General features: G+C 37.0%; 1 protein-coding gene across 3 annotated transcripts in view; it reads right to left on the bottom strand.

The window, feature by feature from the left end:
- The window catches only part of LOC139981583 (uncharacterized), a 51,653-nt gene that overhangs the window by 12,229 nt on the left and 15,690 nt on the right, over positions 1-23,734 (bottom strand). For all 3 annotated transcript variants that reach the window (XM_071994066.1, XM_071994068.1, XM_071994067.1), the window contains exons 18-33: positions 22,857-23,090; positions 17,608-17,838; positions 16,655-16,864; positions 15,806-16,039; positions 13,731-14,153; positions 12,975-13,208; positions 11,304-11,531; positions 9,975-10,220; positions 7,681-7,928; positions 6,896-7,031; positions 5,381-5,485; positions 4,783-4,923; positions 4,475-4,648; positions 2,511-2,625; positions 1,381-1,713; positions 238-424 (exon numbers count right to left, since the gene is read on the bottom strand). In XM_071994066.1, coding sequence (XP_071850167.1) covers positions 238-424; positions 1,381-1,713; positions 2,511-2,625; positions 4,475-4,648; positions 4,783-4,923; positions 5,381-5,485; positions 6,896-7,031; positions 7,681-7,928; positions 9,975-10,220; positions 11,304-11,531; positions 12,975-13,208; positions 13,731-14,153; positions 15,806-16,039; positions 16,655-16,864; positions 17,608-17,838; positions 22,857-23,090 — 3,479 coding nt within the window. The remainder of the gene's footprint in view (positions 1-237; positions 425-1,380; positions 1,714-2,510; positions 2,626-4,474; positions 4,649-4,782; positions 4,924-5,380; positions 5,486-6,895; positions 7,032-7,680; positions 7,929-9,974; positions 10,221-11,303; positions 11,532-12,974; positions 13,209-13,730; positions 14,154-15,805; positions 16,040-16,654; positions 16,865-17,607; positions 17,839-22,856; positions 23,091-23,734) is intronic.

Here is a 23,734-nt window from a genome sequence, read left to right as displayed (position 1 = left end):
TTGAGTCCATTCGGGTATCTGATATAAAACCCCCTTCGGACCACACCTAGTTCACGACATTACCATTCCATGTAATCTAATGTTTATTTTGCTAATTTAATTAGTGGAAATTTAATTCCTTTTGTTTATGCGTATACAAACAAAGAAAAGGACAAAGACAGCAAGTGAGAGAGACAGACAGAGTAAGAGAGAGAGATAAGGAAAGAGGAAAACAAAACAGAAAGATCAGATACTGACCCTTGAACTTTCATCCACCCTTGTGACTTCATCAAAACAGAAGATTCTAATGAAGAGTTAAACGTTGAGACTGGCGAGTCTGTTTGTTGGTGTAGTGCCTCAGAGAAATGTCTCACAAACTGAAACGGCAAGCCACAGGTGTGTGGTAAGGCACTGGCACACTTTGGATGACAGACTCGATGACATTCTAGGAAGAAAAAGAGGAAGATTTATCTCAGCAACAGAGAAAGTAGGGAGATTCAGGGTTGGAATTTCTGGTAACGAGTCACTTCAACTGTAACGAGTCCCTTCAGAATATATTAATTAATGCCGAACTGAGTCATTACCAGTAACTTTTATGACTCGAGTCAAGTTACCTAATCGAGTTATCACCTCTACGGGCATTAACTTGAAACAATTCTTTCAGTCACTGGACTTTTAAAATCTAGTGACTTGACTGATAATGCCTTACAACCCTAGTTTGACTTTGAAGTAGGAAGACTAGAATGAACTCATTGTTTGTGTTTTGATTTCATGAGTGTCTCCAAAAATGCCAAATTTGAAAGATTTGTTATGAGTTTTTTTCCACAAAAGTCTCAGCCATTTATTATAATGGTTTGCAATGTTTCAATATTATGTACACACTGTAGAAATTATCTACTAATCTGGTGGCAATGTTCTTTGATAGCAAATGAGAGATGAGACCAATGTACATGTATATTGTGACATTCTCCAAACTATTACATATTGTAGGGACATGAAACAAGGAAAATATGTTCATCTTTCTTAAAATTTAAGTTTGAATTCAGCATCTCACTTAAAAAAAAATTATTTATTTTTATAAAAAATTTACAGTGTGGGCTTGACTCCTTGTATAGCATGCAAAAATAATTCTCATAATTTCTCATTTGAAAGGGAAAATTTAACTCTTGAGGTATCCAATTTGCTTTCTGCATGTCATGAGTACTAAACTGTTTCCACATAAAGCAAGGATAAAGAAACTATTAGAATTAAAAGGAATCATAGCTTACTCTTTACTTGATGTTCATTTATGGGAAACAGCTAGAAGAATACTCTTTGAACAATTTCAACTTTATGGTAAATTGTGGTTAATTGAGAGGATAAAATGCCAACAAACTGCTTTAGAAATAGCATATGGGTTACCTTGACATTTGGAGGCGTGCCTGCCAAAGTGCACTGTATCGACACAGACTGAGCACTTTGTCGGTTTCATGTTCAGAATGTTCGCGAAGCGGTGCGGGATGTTGTGTTTCATTCTCTCCTTGACACGCTTAGAAGCCCGGGTATTCTGAGAAACTTTCTTCCTCTTGCTACGACTAAAGGGGCCCCCTCCTGGTGTCGGCAAACTATCGGGGCTGGGCTGGTTCGATGGAGAGAGCACGATGGCGGAGAGGACCGTGGTGGCGTCGCTGAGAGCAGAGGACATCGAAATGTCAGAGGTCAGGGACAGGTGCGACGAAGAGTTGACTGATTGAGCTGGAAACGACAAGAGCCACATTTATGGAATAGGTTTTTAGGATAAAATATGTGATTTACTTGATAGCTGAGATATGGATATGAAAATCATTCATAGGCAATTATAGTCGCAACTTTGAAGATGGTTCTTCCTACTTTTGTGCAGTTTATAGAAGAACTTTACAATCAAATATATTAATGAATCGTTGAGGGGCATCATACGTGCTCAAAGTAAGAAACATTCAGAGGTAGATATTTTCACCTACTAAAATGGGTCTTCTTATTTTGCACAGTCAATCTGGAAACAAAAACCAACTGTACTAAACTATGAGACATCAAGAAAGAAGAGAGGGGTGGGCGGGGGGTGGGGGGGGAGAGTAACTACCAAGACACCTTGACCAAAGGTACATAACCAATTGTGCAGATTTTATTCTTCTTTTTATCTGAATTTTCAAGGACTGTGCAATATAAGTTTAAAGTACACTTACATATTTTGATAATTCAAATGTTGAAAATGTGTACATATCATGTTAGTACATCAAAGTCATTTACACTTATAGCACACTTATTTCATTGTTAATGTTACAGAACATCATCATATTGTAACAGTAGCATTGCTTCCAATACACAAAGCTCCTTCATGTACGGGTATATGCCACTATCTAGTTTAAGGATATGGATGAATTTGTCGCTGTATATGAAAACATGGAAGTCCATCTTATTAATGAATGTTTTTTGAAAGAATTATTAGAGTAAATTCCTCACTGTTTACCACTTGCAAGAGATACACTGCTTAATTTCTAAATATAACAACTTACATTTTAAGGATGTTGATTTAGCTGCTTGCAACTCTTTCCTGGTCTCGTCAAGTATTTGTTCCAGACTGATGTTCTTAGCTCTTTCATACTCTAGTATATCTTGAAGTTCTTTATACTAGAAAGGAAGAAATTAAAGACCAAACTGATTAGTTTTGCTGACGACGTAACATAGCATGTATTTCATTGTGACAGTCAGCAAGATGTAGCTTGCAAACAATCATCTCATGACTGCCTTATGTATGGAAGGAAAACAGATACCTATTGGAGTAGTCACAGAATGACAGCTGTTGGTGTGAACAATTATTTATTGCAATGTGAAAACAGAAACAAAGACATTTTCCAACTAAATACAAGAAACAAAAATCATGAAAGACTTAAAATCATCACCACCGTACAGCATCAGTTACCATCAAGGTCAAGGGAATCTTGTCCCTGGTGTGCATTTGAACCAGCAATGTGGGGCTATACTCTGCACTTCACTACACATTCACACCATTGGGGCCATCAGACCATCAGCAAAAAGAACATTGACAAGTCTCTCAATCTTCCGAAGAGAACCAAAGCTCCAAGTTTGACTGATTCATTTATTTCCCTCTAACAAACAAATCAACTAAGCAGAAAGCTATCATATTTAGCCTGCAAAAATGGATTCATCTTTTATCGACAGAAGCAGTATCAGAAATTTTATGTATAGAGCTAGCATTATGTTTTACCAGAAGACGTGGAAAATTTTAATTGTAGATTAAGTGTTACATTTTACTTGTTGAAACATTATCAGAGTGTTGCGGTATCCTATTTACCTGTAGAGTAAGTTATAGTCTTATAGATGTTGACACAGTATCAGAGTGGTACAGTTTCCTATTTACCTGTAGAGGTAGTGTTGCATGTTGACACAGTATCAAAGTGTTACAGTATCCTACTTACCTGTAGAGATAGTGTTATAATTGACTTGTTGAAACAGTATCAAAGTGTTACAGAACATATTTACCTTTAGAGGGAGTACTATATGTTGACACAGTATCAGAGTGGTACAGTTTCCTATTTACCTGTAGAGGTAGTGTTGTATGTTGAAACAGTATCAAAGTGTTACAGTATCCTACTTACCTGTAGAGATAGTGTTATAATTGACTTGTTGAAACAGTATCAAAGTGTTACAGAACATATTTACCTTTAGAGGGAGTACTATATGTTGACACAGTATCAGAGTGTTACAGTATTATATTTACCTGTAGAGGTAGTGTTGTATGTTGAAACAGTATCAAAGTGTTACAGTATCCTACTTACCTGTAGAGATAGTGTTATAATTGACTTGTTGAAACAGTATCAAAGTGTTACAGAACATATTTACCTTTAGAGGGAGTACTGTATGTTAACACAGTATCAGAGTGTTACAGTATTATATTTACCTGTAGAGGGAGGGAGTGTTATATTTAACCTATTGAAACAGTATCAGAATGTTACAGTATCCTATTTACCTGTAGAGGTAGTGTTGTATGTTGACACAGTATCAGAGTGTTACAGTATCCTACTTACCTGTAGGGGCAGTGCCATATTTGACTTGTTGAAACAGTATCAGAATGTTACAGTATCCTATTTACCTGTAGAGGTAGTGTTGTATGTTAACACAGTATCAGAGTGTTACAGTATCCTATTTACCTGTAGAGGTAGTGTTGTATGTTGACACAGTATCAGAGTGTTACAGTATCCTACTTACCTGTAGAGGCAGTGCCATATTTGACTTGTTGAAACAGTATCAGAGTGTTACAGTATCCTATTTACCTGTAGAGGGAGTACTGTATGTTAACACAGTATCAGAGTGTTACAGTATTATATTTACCTGTAGAGGGAGGGAGTGTTATATTTAGCCTATTGAAACAGTATCAGAATGTTACAGTATCCTATTTACCTGTAGAGGTAGTGTTACATGTTGAAACAGTATCAGAGTGTTACAGTATCCTTCTTACCTGTAGAGGCAGTATCATATTTTCAGCCAGTTGTTTATCCTTGGATGATTTTCCAAAGAGCTTTTTCTTTTTCTTCTTAGATGGAGCTTCAATCTTAGCCTGGAGATAGTCTATCAGTTTAGTCTGTTGCGACATCATCCCTTGCAGTTTCATCTTCTCGACTGAATAGTCGCTCTGTCAACGACGGAAAACAATATAAACAAGATGCACTTATGCCAAATTATACCATATTTTGAGCATAAAAACCAGTATTGTCTTGAAGGTAACCATGAACAATGATTGCATGTGAGATGACTTGGTTGACTTACCTGTAAATGGTTCACTTCGGACTCCAGGTTAGTTTTGGCTCCTTTCAATTCCTCTCCAGTCTCGATGGCTTTCTCCAAGCAAGACGTCAGTTTGAAGTTTGTGGCCTTTGTATCTTCAAACTTATTGACAATCGATGCCAGCTAGACAACAACAGAAAGAAGTTCAACAAGCTATTAGTGAACTGTCAAAACAATCAACAAACTGTAGATTGTATAAGGTAATTTATCAACAAGCTATAGATTGTATAAGATCAACTATCAACAATTTATAGACTGTATGAGGTCAACTATCAACAAACTGTAGATTGTATAAGGTCAACAATCAACAAACTATAGATTTTATAAGGTCAACTATCAACAAACTATAGATTGTATAAGGTCAACAATCAACAAACTATATATTGTATAAGGTAAACAATCAACAAACTATAGATGGCATAAGGTCAACAATCAACAAACTATAGATTGTTGACAGATAATTCATGAGTTGCTTTATACTTTGTTGAAATCATAACAATGACTGACTCATATTCATGCCAAGATATAAGACACTTAACTAAAAGTAATTATGACAACAAGACATTCAAACTTAACTGACCTCTGCAGACAAGTAATCACTGTCCTTACGTTCCACAGCAAATTTCTCCTTCAGGGATCTCAGGTCTTTTTCCATAGAGGCACTATTAGTTTGCATCTCTCCAAGCTGTTGTCAATCACAGAAAAAAAAAAATTGATTAAGGCAACGTGTCACAAAGCAAAGCTGCAAAATCCTGATGCAGCAAAGCTGAATTGTTTTATCAAACAAAAGAGATCATCTCTGCAGACAACTAGCAGGGCTATGAAATGCAAATGACAAAGGGACCAAGTCCAATAACACCCTGGCAGCAGTGATACTGCAGCCCTCTCAGTGTCATATGCCCGACATTGTTCATTAGCCGAACTTGAACTTGCAGTAAACATTAGAGGTACATTGCATAAGTAGGACTTTGGTATAGCTTGGATACCATTTATAATCACAGCATATACTAACTGCATGGATCTGGTCTTTTGCCTTATTAGCGTAAAAGAGCTTAGGTTTGTTATTTTCTTAACATAGCAGCAATAATTAATAATGCATCCTTCACTCAGACAGAAATAACATCTGATCATGTTGCACAAGACAGTAAGGGTGAGAAGTATGTATGATCTAAAGAAGCTGTTTGGAGGTAGTGAGCCACAAAAGTGGGTGGTGGTAGGATAGGGATGATGTAAGGTGGTAGGATAGGGATAGTGGTTTGGTGGGGTAGGGGTCTGGTAGGGGTACGTTTGGGGTTTCTTCCTCTTCATATTGTTTGATATTTATTTTCCCCTTCATTCTTCTTTTTCCAGGGAGTTTTCTACTCGTTAAGCCCACAATGGTTTTTAGATCACTTCCTTTCACATCTGTTATTCTTATTTATTTGACTTATTCATTATACCGTGATGTGAAAAAACAAATAAATGAAATGAAAAATTCCTGAGAAGAACAAATACATGTAGCCTCTATTCTAAGAAAAGTAGGCTAAATACATATGATATCATATGTTGAAAGTAGAATGCTATTCAGTGCACATCTCTACCAAGATATTAAAGCATCTAATGTCTCATTAATGCAACAACCTAATTAATTATAGTTTACTGTCAACAGAAATTAATGCCCAACGAAAAACAGCTTTTTTCACTAAACTTTGTAAAAACAGCTGCGGTTAGTTCGTCCAGAATTGTTACTCCTTTTGGAACAAACACGACAAGTGCGGCCAATTGGCTATGGCGTCAGACTCGTGATCCAAGGATTTCTGGTTCGATTCCTGCCTAGTTCATTACGTTGTATCCGTGGGCAAGATGCTTTATCTCAATTGCCTCTCTCCACCCAGGGGTTAAATGGGTACCTGTGAGGTAACTTGTCATTGGGCGCAGTATATAACTGCTGCCTACTGGAGGGATTGTCTCTGGGACAGGTTATCATTGACCAGGGGTAATATAACGTCTGCAAAGCGCTTTGAGACCTATCGCTGGTATAAAGCGCTATATAAAAAGCAAATATTATTATCATTATTAAGTGATTAACGTAGTGAATATCATTATTTTTCCAAACCTGTTGAGCTAGCTGGAGAGCCTGCTCTCTGTAATTTTCGCTCTGTTCTTGCCAGTGTTCGAGGTCTCCGCTCAACTCATCCTTCTCCTCTTCCAGAGCTTTCACTGCCTCTTCATGGGCTTTTAACTCGTTCTCTCTGTAAATAATTCAGAAACAAACAATTACATGATTTGACCTTAAACATAACAATACTAGACTAGTTTGTTACTTCTTTTGCTGTCTAAACTGAAGCTCATACATGAATATGGTGAGTATGGCTATGTGCTAAGAGTTTTAACTTTTAAGACTTAAAATGCAAACTTAATCGTAATTTACTATACAATTATTACCAATAGTTGATTTTTTTTGGTATCACCCCTTTCTTTTTTCTCTTCTTTGCTGTTCTATCATTCTAATTATTCGTAAAGGGAGACTGATCGTGAAAGCCCGTTCTTCAATTCAGTCCTCCTCCATTGACTTGTATTTATGTATACCATTTTAATATTTACATTTTGTGGAAACAAACTTAACCTCTGTAAAAAGGCACAAATACATATTTCCTACAATAGTAATTCTTTCATCTCAGAAACCTACGACCAGGACATAGCTGGCACAATATTCAACTCTTTGTATTCTTAACTTGACATAACTTTGCTTTAAAACTTTGTAAATGAGTTAAAAAAGGTTTGAGTGAGAGGGAGAGAGGAAAAGAAATAGAAATTTTAGATGACATATCCTATGAACTGATTTAACATTTAAAATGTGATTATGCTTGAAATTATCATCTGTTTATTGCAATAAATTACCTTGTTTTCTTTATTTCTGCCTCTCTCTTCTCTAAAGCAGCTAGTTTTCCCTTAACTGTTTCATTTTCTCTCTTCATCTCTTCCATCCTCTCTCTTTGGTCTGTCTTTTCCTGGGAATTCCTTTTTTCCAAGTCCTGGCATTTCTCTAGACTCTCACGGAGGTTAACCTCCAGTCTCTCCGATAAACTTTCCAGGTCAGCTATCTGTTCCTCGAGCATGGAACAGGTAGCCTGAAGTTCCGATATTTCCTGCAGAAACAAATTAATATATGAAGTCTAAAACACTTACTTCTATGGACACAGCTGAAGAAATAAGTTTGGAGGTTTCTACAGAAGACTTAAACAGAAACAGATACCTGTAATTGGACTTGTTCAACAGCAAGAGACGGAGTACAAGTATATATATATAAATACCCCTTGGTGTGAGAACGAGTGCAAACCAAATGTGAGTACAAGCTTGCACAAGTACCTATACTAGATTAAAACATCCCCATAGTGTGAAGACAAGTATAAACACCCCTTGGTGTGATAACGAGTACAAGGATCTAAACATGAGTACAAGCTTGCATTATTATCTATACTAGATTCAAACATGCCAAGTGTGTGAGTACAAGTGTCATATACCTTGATGTTAAAATGAGTACAAGGATCTAAATGTGAGTACAAGCTTGCATTATTATCTATACTAGATTCAAACATGCCCAGTGTGAGGACAAGTATAATACCCCTTGGTGTGAGAATGAGTACAAGGATCTAAATGTGAGTACAACCTTGCATTAGTATGTATACTAGATTCAAACATGCCCAGAGTAAAAGTGTAAATCCACAAGGGCTAGTACGAGTACAAGTATAACTCCCACTGGCATGAGTACAGAGTACTAGGTTGCAAGCATGAGTACAAGTATAAGAAACCCTTGTTGTGAGAACGAGTACAGTACAAGTATCTAAATGTGAGTACAAGCTTGCACTAGAATCTATTCTAGATTCAAACATCCCCATAGTGTGAAGACAAGTATAAACACCCCTTGGTGTGATAACGAGTACAAGGATCTAAACATGAGTACAAGCTTGCATTATTATCTATACTAGATTCAAACATGCCAAGTGTGTGAGTACAAGTGTCATATACCTTGATGTTAAAATGAGTACAAGGATCTAAATGTGAGTACAAGCTTGCATTATTATCTATACTAGATTCAAACATGCCCAGAGTGTGAGGACAAGTATAATACCCCTTGGTGTGAGAATGAGTACAAGGATCTAAATGTGAGTACAACCTTGCATTAGTATCTATACTAGATTCAAACATGCCCAGAGTAAAAGTGTAAATCCACAAAGGCTAGTACGAGTACAAGTATAACTCCCACTGGTATGAGTACTGAGTACTAGGTTGCAAGCATGAGTATGAATACTTTATATTGCACTAGTCAGTATTTATACTAGGTTTCCAAAATATCTCAAGTACAAGTAAAATTCAATTCAGACGAGAATGAACACTGTCAACTATGCTAGAATACAAACATGAGAACAAGACTCACTAGTGTGCCTAAAATTAAACTGCATGTAACTCAACTAGATGCATTAGTTTTGTTTTTGCAAACATTTAATCAATCTTATCACACTGTTTTAATGTACATGGCAGTTTCCATTTCCAAATAAAATCAACTGTTAGTTTTAAGCCAGTGTTCGCTTAGGCTTACATGACATTACTACCATCTGAGACTAATGTAATTGTTACTTTCTTACAAATTATTATATGTTTGGGAATAATTGTAGTGGTTGTCTAGGACTGATAAATCACACAGTCATTTGCCAAATGTTACTTGTGAAGCCTAAAATTACAAAATCGAAATTAGCTCCATTTTCTAATCTGAGTGGCCACAATCAACATTCCATTTTGACATAAGTCCCAATTATATCCCAAAGGTTGTAATGCAAAAGAATGGCCTTTCGGTGTAATGCAGGGGTTTCCTAACTGGGGTGCATGAACCCCCAGGGTGTGCGTGAGTCTATCCTAGGGGGTCTGGAGACGTTTCTGAAAGTCAAAACTATAGTACTTTTTGTTGAACTAAAATCTGATATATCACATAATTCAGTAATGTACAAATGTTGTAGCTATCGACAAACTCTACAATATAACACTATAAACTTGATCTCTTACGAAGCACTGTTATGCGTATTATAGTATTATAATGATTCAGATAGTGTCTTGAAAAGTTGGGGGTTCGTGGACAACTCTGACATCCACAGGGGGTTTGTGGATAATGACAAAAAACAAAAAAAAGATCTAATCACCTTCTCTTTCTCTTCCACAGCTGTCTTCCCTTCTGCCAGGAGTAATTCTACATTATGTTTATCAGTTTGGACTTGCTTCAAGTCTTCTTCTAATTTGCTTGCTTTGGTCTGTATTTCATCCTTCTCTCTTCTGCTTACCTCTGTAAAGTCACTCGCTTTAGCCTGGACTGAACAACGCTCTGAGAGTAAGGACTTGTTCTCCTTGGTAAGAGAGTCAACTTCTCGTTTTATTCTGGAGAACTCCGCCTGGATATAAATGGAAACAGAATTGACTTTTAGGTAGTCAATAGACTAAGTAACTTAGTAACTATTGCTTCCCAAAATGAGAGTAAATTACCCCCCCCCCCCCCAGAGGAAAATGAGCTGATTTGTTTGGGGTAATGTCACTGTTGCTATCACACACACACAACAAAAACATTAATGTAGAATGTGAAGATATAAAGTTTCATTGGTTCAGACCTGTGTGTCTTTCTTTTCATTTTGTGACTTAAGTTTCAAATTTATCAAAATCCATTATAAATACATGAAAGTACATAAATATAAGGGAAAAACTGCAATTGGGAGACTTTTTGCTGATACAGTTAATAAATACACTACTAAACAATGAAATAAATATGAACAGTTCTCAAACCATGTCTATGACTGTTTAATATAGATAGGACCAATCTGGGGGCCGGTGGCAGGAGGGGGGGAGGGGTTAATGAATCATGGAGGAAAGGGTGTTTTGGGCAGCGGTTCCAAAAAGCTTGGGAACCACTGACTTCAGTGACTGTGATTAAGAACCAGAGAGTCGGTTGTCAAAGGGATACAAAGTTGCTAAGGATTTCCATTTACCAACATGGTTAATACAATATGGCAATAAGGCAGACTTCCAAGGTAATGGTGCTACCGACATTTTACCCATGTCAATTCACCCATTAAATATGATGATATAATGTTTCCAGGGTGTGTCAAATAGCAGACTAAACAGTTGGTAGGGTGGGTGGCACTGCAGGCCGTTTTAATCGCTTCAAACAGAGAGTGATTTTTGTACATTTCATTTGAAATGGGAGTTTTTACACCGAAAGAAGAACGAACTCCAAACAGGTAGCCAAGGAAAACTATCTGATATCACATAACTCAATATTATTTTAGAGGCATTTCCCTCTAGTATCCTTGGTAATTTGCTATATTAGATTCTTTCTTCTTCTTCTGTCTGTACAACTTTGTTAAGAATTATAATCTTAATTTACCCAGCTTGAAAGTTTCAACAGAAAGGACTTTGGTTTTGCAAACTATGCAGTTTGTAAACAATAATCCTAAAAATAACGGGAAAATCTAATTACTTACAGAAAATGACCTCATCTCTTTACTATGGCTGTCCCTCTCCTTCGCAAGGTCAGATTCAGCTTGTCTCAATCTTTTAAGCGATTGTTGTTCTTTCTCCTCCAGACTTTTGTAGTTGCTTCTTAAGGTTTCCAATTGACCTTTGACATCTCTCAGTTCTCCATCCAGGACAGTCACAGTATCTGCTGCTTTTGCTTGCGTCAGATCTTGTCGGAGGTTTCTGTTCTCCTCCTGATATAGACAAACACACACACATGTTTGTATTACATTCAGACCGAGGACCCCATTGTATTTTCCATTGTTCAAATCCACGTACCCTAACCTTAACAATACCCCATACAATAGAATTATTCCGAGGACGTGGTGATTCTTTAGAAATCACAACCGAGGACCTGAAATTCTGTTGTTCAAGTCCTCAGTCAGATAGAAAAACAAACGCACACACACAAAAACAAAATAATGTGTTGCAACTTGCCACTCAGAGAGCAAGGTATTCCAACTTATTATGCTGATACTCATCTACAATTATACTTCATCAATACAACTTTAAATGCTTAGTAAAAGCAAAGAACACTCTCTTAAGTACAAGTATTGACTTGAAGATACAAAGACAATGTTATACAATGAATCTTTTATAATACATAATATAATACCTGATTCATGTCATATCAGTTATTACTTGTCTAACTCGTGTTGGGTAGAAAATTACAATAAACAAAGAGTACAGACTTCAATTTAGAAAACAAAAGAGTACTGGCCTGTTATAATTCAAGTTGTGATTTACAGTTGACTTTACAAACTTCCAAAAGTCACCTCTCTCCCCCCCCCCCCCCATCCACTATACATCCCTCTTAATCTCGTCCATCAAGACGTTGATAATAACTCCAGTTCACAAGTCTACGTACTTATCTAAAATTAAGGGCAGTAGGATACCTATTACAATATTCCATATAATGTTCCCATATTTTAATTCATGTTCTAAAGTGGAGTTACCTATTTCCTTCAGTAAATCAATTACACTTCTGTCTGTTTCGGTAGAAATTAAAACTCCAGTCCACTCTGGTTGAAAGTTTGTTAACAGGGAAAAATGTCCCTAAAATAAATACAGCATTACCAAATCAATCTAAAAGCTTATGACACAACATGATTAATTACCATATCAAACTGAGAATAAGGAAATGAACACAAGTTATTAGTTCATAACTTTCTTTTTTCTTGAAACAGTTGATCAAGTCTAATTTGATGTCCATTTATACTATCTTGATCAGGGGTGGGCAACCTTTTTGAATGAATGGGCCAGATATAAGGGGTGAAAAATTAACTAGGCCGCACCTAAGCAACGACCCGCTGTTGATTTCAAACCTATGATTCCGAGGACTTTCAAGCAATAGGTGTGTGTACTTAATCTGTATTCACAAAAACATACTGTAATGTCAATACAGTACAGTTGACAATTAATGCGGATAATAGGCCTACTTGAGAGCATCATTAGTGCCGATAAATTCTAAGCAGCTAGCTCGTTTTTTGTGATGATGTAAAATAGATTGGTTTTTTTTCTTATTCTTGAGACATCTCACGGGCCACAAAAAAATCACTGGCGGGCCGCATGTGGCCCGCGGGCCGTAGGTTGCCCACCCCTGATCTTGATGATAAAGGGAACGTGTGTTTTGTTACCTCCACCTTTGACACCGTCTGCTGCCACACATCCTTTTCTTGGCAAGTCTGGACATCGAGGTCAATCAGTTGTTTCTTCAGCCTCTGTTCCGATATTCTCATTTCTTTGATGGTCTTCTCCTTATCCTCTTCTCTCCTCCTCAGAGTCCTTAACTCAGACTGAAGAATGGCCATCTCTGATGAACTTTGACCTTGCACACTCTCACAGGCAAGCTTCAGACTTCTATTTTCCTCCTGGGGGAAGGAAAAGCAAAAATAATATTATTTGTGTTTGACCAAGAAACAGATTTTCCTCTGAAAAAAAAAGGTGATTAGAAGACATTTTTCGATTGAAACATGCACATAGTTTAACATTTTGAAATATTTCCGCCAGTAGTATATATCTATTATCTACCTTCCATACATAAATGTCAATCACAGCTAAACATAACATGAAGTGAATGAACTAACATTGCTCTCATGCACTTTCCAAGAAATGGTCTTCTTAAATAAGGATTCCTGAATGGTCACATATTTTTAAGGATGACCACCTGCCCAAGTACAATTAAATCAAATTTTCCACACAAAAAAAAACAATCATGTTATAATATTTTCAAGAAAAGTGTCCTCAAGCAGTGTTTCTCACAATGGTCATACCCACACCAAACTGTAAACAAATGATATAAATACATCCCAAATGTAATGAAGAGTAATCTTGTCTCCTACTCTTTATCAAAATCAACAAATATCAAAATATGAGTCGCCTGTAAAACAAACCTGATAACGAGATATATCTTCCTGTAGTCGCTCTTTTCCTGCTCTTTCTTCTTCCTCGAACTCAGTGAGCCTCCTCATCAATTGCGTTTCTGATTGTTTGAGTTTGCTGACCTCTGACTCCACCCTCTGCTTCTCTTCTTGTATCCTGTCGTTCTCCCGCTGTGCACCTGCCATCTCATCTTCTACTCTCTTCATCTTTTGCTCCATCCTCTGTCTTTCTAGCTGCATCCTCTCAAGCTCTGCTTCCATGTGAGTTTTATCTTCCTCTTCTCTCTGCAGCTTCTCGTCTAGCCTCTCTTTCTCCTGCTCGACTCGTTGCCCTTCTTGGCGCAACGTGTCAATTTCTAAACGCAGCAAGGCGGTCTCAGATGAACTTTGACCTTTGGAATTTTTCAGAGTAGACTGAAGGGTTTTCTTTTCCTCCTGATTTAAATATTAAAAAAAAAATTAAATCAATATGTTCAAATTTTTTTATATTATTATTTTCTTTTCATTAAAGTCTTATATGATGTTTTTTAACTTTTCAATAAAAATTTGTATATATTAAAGGGAAGAAGATTAAGCTGCCATCTCTGGCATCAAACAGACCTCTCTAGACAGAACATAGCAGGTCAATATAGATCATTTCATAAATTGGCGATAAATTAACCTCCACTTATTACTTAAAGTTTCATTCATGGCTTCATCAAATCCTACCAGAAATGATAAAATACTCAAAGAATGGAAACATTACCCTGATACTGTGGCTTTCTAGTCACTTCGCCCAACAACCATTTCGCCCAACTGCCATTTCGCCCAACCAGCCTGGTCATTTCGCCCAACCAGCCTGGTCATTTCGCCCAACCAGCATGGTCATTTCGCCCAACCATCATAGTCATTTCGCCCAACCAGCATGGTCATTTCGCCCAACCGTGTTGGTAATTTCGCCCAACCTTATTTTTACTAATATTCAGTCAGAATAATATTACTTTTTCTATTCCACTAGTTCAATTTGATTATTTTGGGTAAGGTTACTTCGTAATAAGTAAATAAAAAAGTGAGGTCCGCTCGATATCGATCGGAGTCTGAGCAGTTATTTCGGGTATAATGGGAGGATTACACTACTTTAGGCGTTTACGCATACAATGGAAGTTATATTATTATACAAACACAGGGAAATCGGTCTTCATAAAAAAACTATCAAACCTAACCCCTAAAACACTGATCCATCCTACTGACTAACAATTCCTGAACGTTTCCTTATTAAATTGAAAAAAAATATAAAACCCGTCCGTAATATTGAATTACTATATTTAATCAATGTAACCACTTTATCAATGTAACCACATATGTAATCACATATGTAATCAATTTAACCACGACTTCAAGTTTCCTTAATACTTGGTTCGTATCCCGTAACGTTAACAATTCCCGAACGTTTACTATATCAAACCTATCAAACCTAACCCCTAAAACACTGATCCATCCTCAAGATTCCTTAATATTCGGTTCGTATCCTGTAACGTTAAAAATTCCCGAACGTTTCCTTTTGAAATATCATATTTAATCAAGGTTGGGCGAAATGACCAGACTGGTTGGGCGAAATGACCAGGCTGGTTGGGCGAAATGACCAGGCTGGTTGGGCGAAATGACCAGGCTGGTTGGGCGAAATGACCAGGCTGGTTGGGCGAAATGACCAGGCTGGTTGGGCGAAATGGTAAGGTTGGGCGAAATGGCAGTTGGGCGAAATGGTTGTTGGGCGAAGTGTCCTGCTTCCATACTGTGCATGTGCTAACATTATTTAATTCCAGAAAATATATGAAAATAATTCATGAGAGTGCCACACAATAAAAGTTAGATGTTTCTTCCTTTCACTGTATCAAATTTAGTCATTTTTTTTTCCGAGACTGTAGATCAAAGTTTTTATCAAAATGAAGTTTCAATTTGACATGCAAACACTACCACAAAAGTGTAAATCAGTGCGCAAAATTAAATTTACGGTATATCACAATTATCCTATACTACTGATAATAAACTTTCACCTGACGTATTCCCTACTGCAGAATCAGCAACCAAAACAAGACAAATTTGATTACCTGTAAGGATTTTATCTGTGTCTTAAACACTTCCCCTTGATCATCAAGGTCCTGTTCTAATCTGGTGACCCTCTGACCAAGTTTAACCTCTGATCTTTTCAGTCTGTTCACCTCTGTCTCAAGATCCTCTCTGGCACTCCTTGTCTCCTCCAATAATTCCTCAAGGTCAGACACTTTCTTCAAGTTGTCATTCTCCAACTTTGCTAACTTGGTTTGAAGCATGTCACATTCATTCTAAACAAAATAGCCAAAGAAAATTATCAAAATACCAAGGAAACGGTGCTAAATAATTTTGAAATTTTAGAAGCTCCCTCCCCCACCCCAGAATAGCCTCTTACATTGAACCAGCTTAACTTTTATCTTGGGAGCATTTTGCTATAGCTTGGGGCTGTACCTCACCCTCTTCTGGGCCCATACAACCCCCCCCCCCAACCAAGGTTATTTCTCCCTCCACTGAAAAAAATAGATCCAAAAATTAATCATTACATTCACTTCCCACAACAAATTTGACACCGACTTAATCTAAACATTTAAAAGAGAATCGTTTGAGTTTAAATAGAATTGCAGGCCTCGACATATATTTTTAAGAGTACTCACCATTGGCCTGTAGAGCCGTATAATTAAACTAACAAATAAATATGTAGAACTTCAATCCAGTCGGAGACGACTTAGGTCTTGACAAAGAAGTTGATGAACAAAAGAGAACCCTCTTACTTATCTCTGATAAATCAGTCCACGGTTTTCAGTCTTACAAAAAACACGATGCTTTCTGAATTATTTATAGAACAAATTAACGAACCTGCAGAGTTGACAGATAATTTCATGAACAGATGCGATAATCTGACAAACCTGTATCAATTCAGCAGCGTTCGTTTTGTTCTTTTGACCAGACAGTTCTTTCTGAAGCATTTCCTTTGCTTCTATCTCTGATTCCAAGTTTGATTCGAGCTCTGCCTTTTCATTCTGGAGAATGTGGAGAGACCGCTCCAGTCCAGCTAACTTTGTGGTATTTTGGCCAGCCTGTGAGGCTAGTCTACTGCGTAATGCCTGGTGTTTCTCCTGCGAAGGCAAGTCAAATTGATTTCGATACATATTTTACGGATGTTTTAATTGATTTCATGTTATTGTAAAGAGTTTAAAGCAAATATTTATTAAAATTTCTAATAAGTTGATAATTTCAAAAATTCTTATGAAACTGACTACTTCTTGAATGACAGATGACATTGAAAGAACTTCTTTAATGTTGAACTTTCTATGTCAGAAATATTACATCACATTCGAGCTAAGGGGGCTAAAAACATGATATACCTTAGTTTTAATATTTCTTTAAGTTTTAGTTGTTTTCATATTTCCATTAGTTTGAATATTTCTTTCTTTAAGTATTTTTATTGTAGGCCTTTATCAAATCTGTTTGGTTAATTGCTTACAATGAGGTTTATCGGTTTTTTAATATTTCATTCAACAAAAAAACGAAAAAAATTTCAGCATCTGTCAACTTAGTCCAATTTTTTTGGGGTGTGTGATCAGTAATAGGCCATACTACAAGTGTAATAATGATACATAATAATTTGATTCAAATGGAAAATTCATTAATAGTCCCAAAATACATCTACAAATGAAGGATATAAAAAGTAGACTGTCTTTATTAGTTTGATCCAGTGCCATCTTTAGACAATTTCGGTAAAATTATGTACTTTTGATAATATTTTCCAAAATTGAAAACCAGATGCCAAAAATCTGGTTAAATCCAACACAATCATAGCACTACATATGGGGGAAAGAAATCCTTTTCATTTCTGTACCTTTAATTCAACCAACTCTTTCCTTTCTTGATCGGCTTCTCTCTCTGATAGCTCTAGAGATTTGACCTTTGACCTTAACTGGTCTTCACTCTCCTTGAGTTCCTGTATGGTTCCTTCGGCAGCCTTTAGTTTCCTGTTGACCTTTGACAGCTCTGCCTCTAGTTCAGATGTACCAAAGGAGATCTCGGCCTGGATCCTCTGTTGTTCTTGTTTTCTCTCCTCAAGTTTCTCCTGCAAGAAGGAAATGAAAATACAGTAGTCTAAACCAGGGGTTCCCTAACTGGGGTGCATGAACCCCCAGGGGGTGCGTGAGTCCATCTCAGGGGGTTCGTGAGACGTTTCTGAAAGTCAAAACTAGAGTACTTTTTGTTGAACTAAAATCTGATATATCATATTATTTAGTACTGTACAAAAGTCGTACAGTACCTATCGACAAATTCTTTTCGCGTTCCATATGCATATGCTGCCATAGTAGTACCATACCGTGCATGTAATAAATTATGAATCGTTGCGTGATACAATTCGTGATCTGACCTTGACCAAATAAATATTTGTTCGTCTCTTGTTTTTTTCATTACATTACACTATGGACTTGATCTTTTACGGACCACTGTTACGTATTATAGTATAACAATGACTCAGATCGTGTCTAGAAAGGTTGGGGGTTTGTGGAAAACTCTGACATCCACAGGGGGTTCGTGGGGGATAAAGTTAGGGAAACCCTGGTCTAAACTATGTGTTTAAAATATTGCATCAGGATAATACTGCACTAAAGGCAATGACTATTATGTATGCACTGTAAGTGAAGATTTGCAAGAGTATTCACCAGGGAATAATTCTTCTGGTATTGCAACAGTAAAATGCTATGAAAACTGGGTAAATTGCTGTTCAATAGCAAGGATGTATTAAAGGTTTTATAAAAAGGAACCATATTATTTTAGAAGACACATAATTCAGAGCCTGCAAAAACTGTTACACAAAATTTGAATATTAAATTATGCAGTATATATTTCAACATTAATTAAAAATTTAATTTTCAGGATGTATGATACTTGAGTTTCCAATAGACTAAAAGCAGGCATTGGATAATATTCAAACAAGCATGCAATGCTCACAGTGACATAGCTGGTCATTGGTTTTGCCTTTGTAATCTAGCATGTAAGTAATCTGTTCTCATAAATTATTCTCAGACGTTGAAAAGTGCTGAATTAGGCAAAAATATGTCTCATGGGAGACCTGGTTAATTAATTTTATTGACTGGGTACAACCAGCAGGTTAACAGCAATAACCATTTTTGTGTGTAATATAGTCTAGGCATAGGTATTCTGCCAAAGAAGTGCTTAGATTAACAACAGTTGGTGAGTTCTATGTACAGTATAAGAGTGATGAATATTAGTGAGGTGTTTTTTACATTACTGAAACAAACTAACTGTGGTTTGCATTCATTCATTCATTTTGTCAACACTATCAGCTACATCAAATCCACACAATATTCCAACAACATAATTCCTACATGTGAGCTAATGTCAGAATGTATTATGGCTCATTCATAGTAGATACCTATTAATAGGAGATAGCAATTATTTGGCTGCATTTATAAATGATATGTTTATGGCCACTCTGACATTTTCTTAGCATACCTACATATCCCTATGGCACAAATGGAAAGTCTTTACATAGAACTGTACTTTACAAGGCCACACCCATCATCATAAAGGAGCCAATCATCTACTCACTTAATTAATAAGCCTGGTATTACTTGATCCAATCAAATGATACCATGAGGAAAGGAATATATATACAGAGAATTAATGTACCTCCTGTAGGAGACATGATTAAACAGGAAACAAAGGATTTAACACAAGTGTTTCGTACACACATACATGTACCTGTTAAAAGGAAGTCCCTGCTACCACCCACAGAGCTTTTAACAATAGCATCTACTTCAGGAGATACCACAGGTGTTTAGTTCATTATTATAAAGTGTTATTCAAAGTTATTTATATTCACAAAGTAAATGTAAAGTAGGTCACAGTAACACCTGTGATCTGTGTGTTGTTGTTTTTCTAAAATGCAAAGCCTTCAGATCAAACATTTATACAACATAGTATGTCTCCTCTTTGTTTTTAATATTGTTTCATTTGTTGCATTTGTTCAGTTGTTATTTATTTATAGATAGAGAAGGTACCTGTAGATAGGGGTGGGGTGATAGAGAGAGGGGAAGAACTACAGCGACATGATGAACATTACAAAGTAATGGTAAAATAGACTAATGTAAGAAAGACAACATATAACAGCTTAAATACAAATGTTCCTTTAGTTCCTGTTACCCCCCACAGAGTCATTAACAATAGCACCTATGTGGCAGGTGTTTGGTTAATTAAATTACAATGTTAAGTTCTATTCAAAATATTCAAAACAATTTGTAGAACACATATAAATGTAAATGTTAAGTAGGTCACACCTGTAGAGACACCTGTTTTTCTTTTGTATAGAATGCTAGCTATCAGATTACAAATTTTTATGGAACATAATACGTTTTAATTAAGTTTCATAGTAATGTCTGTTCATGTTCATTTTTTTTCAATATCTTTAGTTTTCGTGGAAGAGGCAGGGGTGGAGGTAAGGAGGGAGGGAAGCATTCAAGTGACATGCTAGACATATCAAAGTAACAACACACCAAACTAATAGAAATTTTCAAAAGTTTAACCGTTTAATTTCCCCTTCTAATGACACTTGTTTAGCTTTCCTGCATGATTGAACTCTAATCTTCCAATATTTGGGATGTCCCAAATACTTTATAAAAGTTCCTTTAGACAAAATGTTCTCACTACGGAAAGCCTTAAATATTAAACATAATCTACAAAAGCCACCAAACAATCTGCTCTCTTCACTTTTCCTTCTCCACCACTTTTCTTGTTTAATTCCCTTGACCTTGCTCTCTCCCTTCCCTCTCCCTCCTCCGAAACTACACAAGTTATCATGAGGTTAATATTTTCTTTCTTGTATCTTCTAGTTTTGTTTCTTTCTTCTAGTGTTGTTTCTTTCTTCCTCCCTCAGTCATTTTCCCCCCCCCCAAACTACAGCATACATCCAACCCCACCCCCTTAAACTACAGCAAACATATATCTCCCCTCAAACTACAGCATAAATTCAACCCACCCCCTCCCAACTACAGCGTACGTAATATCTCCTGCCTCACCCATCAACCTACAGCATACAAACAACCAGCCCCCCTCCAACTAAAGCGTACATACATAGTTCATACTTTTCTCTCATGAAATCCTATTCTGCTTCCTACCTTATTCCAGTCCTGCCCCCCCACCTACTCTGTCTCATTATAAAGTATAGCATACATACATACATACATACATACTAGTGCTGTGCCGTTTACACGTTTAAACGAACGAAACATCGTTTAAACGTTTAATAAAACCTTATGAACGTTTAAACGAAACTATGATATCAACTGAAAATTAAATTATTGGCAAAAATCGCGTATCAATTCCCGTGTTTATTTTGTCTACTACGCGAAATAACAACACAACTTACGATCAGTCGAATCATAAACCGCGAACGTAATCCTACTTTTGTCCCCCCCCCCGATGTATCCGGCGATATGAATGGCTTAAACTTGAATGCTGTTATCCTTTTGTGAAAACCTCCTTATTCGTGGCACAAGTGTACTTTATATCGAGCCGACAGCGGCGGCGCAGATAATCCAGTCAATGCATGTTCGATCGAAATGATTACAATCCCTGTCCATCAGGTTGAACTCTCCGACCAGATAATACCGGGTCGAATACTCGACTTGGTAATAGTTGTTCAAATACATGATCAAAGGAAATGTATCGATTGGAGATCGTAAAAAAAAACTCTGAAAATCAGTAGAGAAATTACCAATTGTGTACGAAAAGTAAGTTGGTACACCTTTCAAATTTTACGAAAGATCCAGCAAAACACTTTCGAAAAATTCATGCGAAACTGGCAAATCGTGCTAAATGCAACTAATGTCATGTATACAAGGCTCTAGTACACCCATTTATGAATAAACCGTAAGACCACATCTGGTGTTAAGCGGGGGGAAAAGAAAGTATTTTCTAGAATTTCCAAAAATACGGAAAAAATAATGTCCTACCATAGTTAAGTGTATAGCAAATAGCCTAACCACCTCGTCTGTTACGGATCTCACGTAACTACAAAAACACAACCAGTTGTATTTTGCGAACTTGACGTTTTCTACAAGAACATGGAAATAATGTTAAGCATTAGTTAATCATGCCGTGTGGCCTAAAACATATTTTATTACAAGGTTTACTTTCATAAAGATGACCATAGCTTGATATCTTGTGCTGCGTGTATGAACTGTGCCTCGTGTATCATGGGGAATACTCCATGAAACGTTTCTTGGAAACGTGCCAAAAATGTTAACAAACAGGTGTTAGACAGGGGATGAGCTCGCAGTTGTTTGGCAAGGTACCTGGGAAAATTCTGAGCACATATACAGTATCCTACCGTAGTATTTAAGTTAGGTTAAACCGTACTGCAGTTGTAAACTGATGTACGTTTAGTGCGCGCTATTCATTGTTAGGCATTCTAGAAACGGGGCTTTGCCGAACGTTTTTTGTTTCATAATATCGGAGGTTCTGTAAGTTAAACTTTTTAAAGATTGTAAACCAGATTAAATCTCTTTTCATTTTATAACATAATACAGCTACTCTAACTTGTCATTTAAAATTTTTCATCAGCTTCGTGACCATTTAAATTAAAAAAGTTGTCAGTATTTTGCATCCTCAACTGCGAATTTTTTTATCGCCAGACACGCAAAAAATTCCTTTTCCTTTTCCGGGGTCTTCGCCCCACCAGGGCCCTAGGGCGGTCCCCTGGACCCCACGCCTTTATGCTCGGCGTTTTCTCGCGATTTTCGCAAACGTTTAAACGTTTAAACGAACGAAAAATCGGCGGTTTAAACATTTAGGTCTTTAAACGAAAACTCACAGCCCTAATACATACCATTAGTTCACTCCTTTTTTCTTGAAATCTTCCAATCTATATACTTTCTTTTCTCCCTCCTCTCCCCCACATCCCCCTCCCACCCACATCCCCCCCCCCGGCACTACAAATCACATAGTACATACCATTACTTCACTCCTTTTGTCTTGAAATCTTCCAATCTCTATACCTTCTTTTCTCCCTCCTCTCCCCCACATCCCCCCCTCCCCTGCCACAACAAATCACATTGTACATACCATTAGTTCACTCTTTTCCTTCTTGTGTCTTCTCATCTCTTTTTCTTTTTCTTCTTCCACCTGTATGATCCTCTCCTGTGCCTCCATCTCTAGTCTGGTCGCCTCCTCCGTGGCTTCTTCTTTCTCCTTCACCCTCCTCCTAACACTGTCTAGTTCAGTGGTCAGTTGTCTCACCTCTACACTGTGATCTGTCTCGTGTTCGTCTGCTGCCGACCGTAACTGTCGATTACTCTCCTGAAAGAAAAAAAGTGACATGGCAGAGTAACATCGTAAGTAACAAGGTAGCAAGGTATCATGGCGAAAATAATGAACTAGACACTTTGGATGGTAGAATGAGAAGAAAGGGCAGTGACCGGCGGAGCCGGTCCTAGAGGGTGCTCAGTGTTGAAAGGTTACCAGGACATTCTAGGCACGGTAGAATGAGGGTGCTAAGGTTGTGGAGAGACAGGTAAGCGAGGAACAAAGTAAATTGTGTAATATGATGTCCTTACACTTCTGACAAATCAAACATTCTACAAGGGAATCAGACTGAATAAAAGTTTCTCTGTAATACATATTATATATTTTTTACTATTGTTGTTGATTATTCCCTGTAGCACTTCATATAGCTGTAGTATGAAGGTGTAACAGTAACTTTATGAGTTCCCTTTGACTTCAGATACTGTGGTATCCATATGCTGCTGCACTGCTAGAAACTTTTAGCTGCCATATTTGAAGGTCAAATTGTAACCACTTTTTCAAACACAATTTCAATCCATACCGCCTTGACGAGCTAAAATTAATACAGTGCGAGAAAGGAAACATCACTGTTATATATAAAATGAGGATTTATATAAGTTAACATAATGAATGATAAAAGAAAGATGCTGGAATAAATT

The sequence above is a fragment of the Apostichopus japonicus genome, chromosome 15 (assembly GCF_037975245.1).
Source record: "Apostichopus japonicus isolate 1M-3 chromosome 15, ASM3797524v1, whole genome shotgun sequence".
Classification (NCBI taxonomy): domain Eukaryota; kingdom Metazoa; phylum Echinodermata; class Holothuroidea; order Aspidochirotida; family Stichopodidae; genus Apostichopus; species Apostichopus japonicus.
This window is presented reverse-complemented; position numbering and strand designations above follow the sequence as displayed.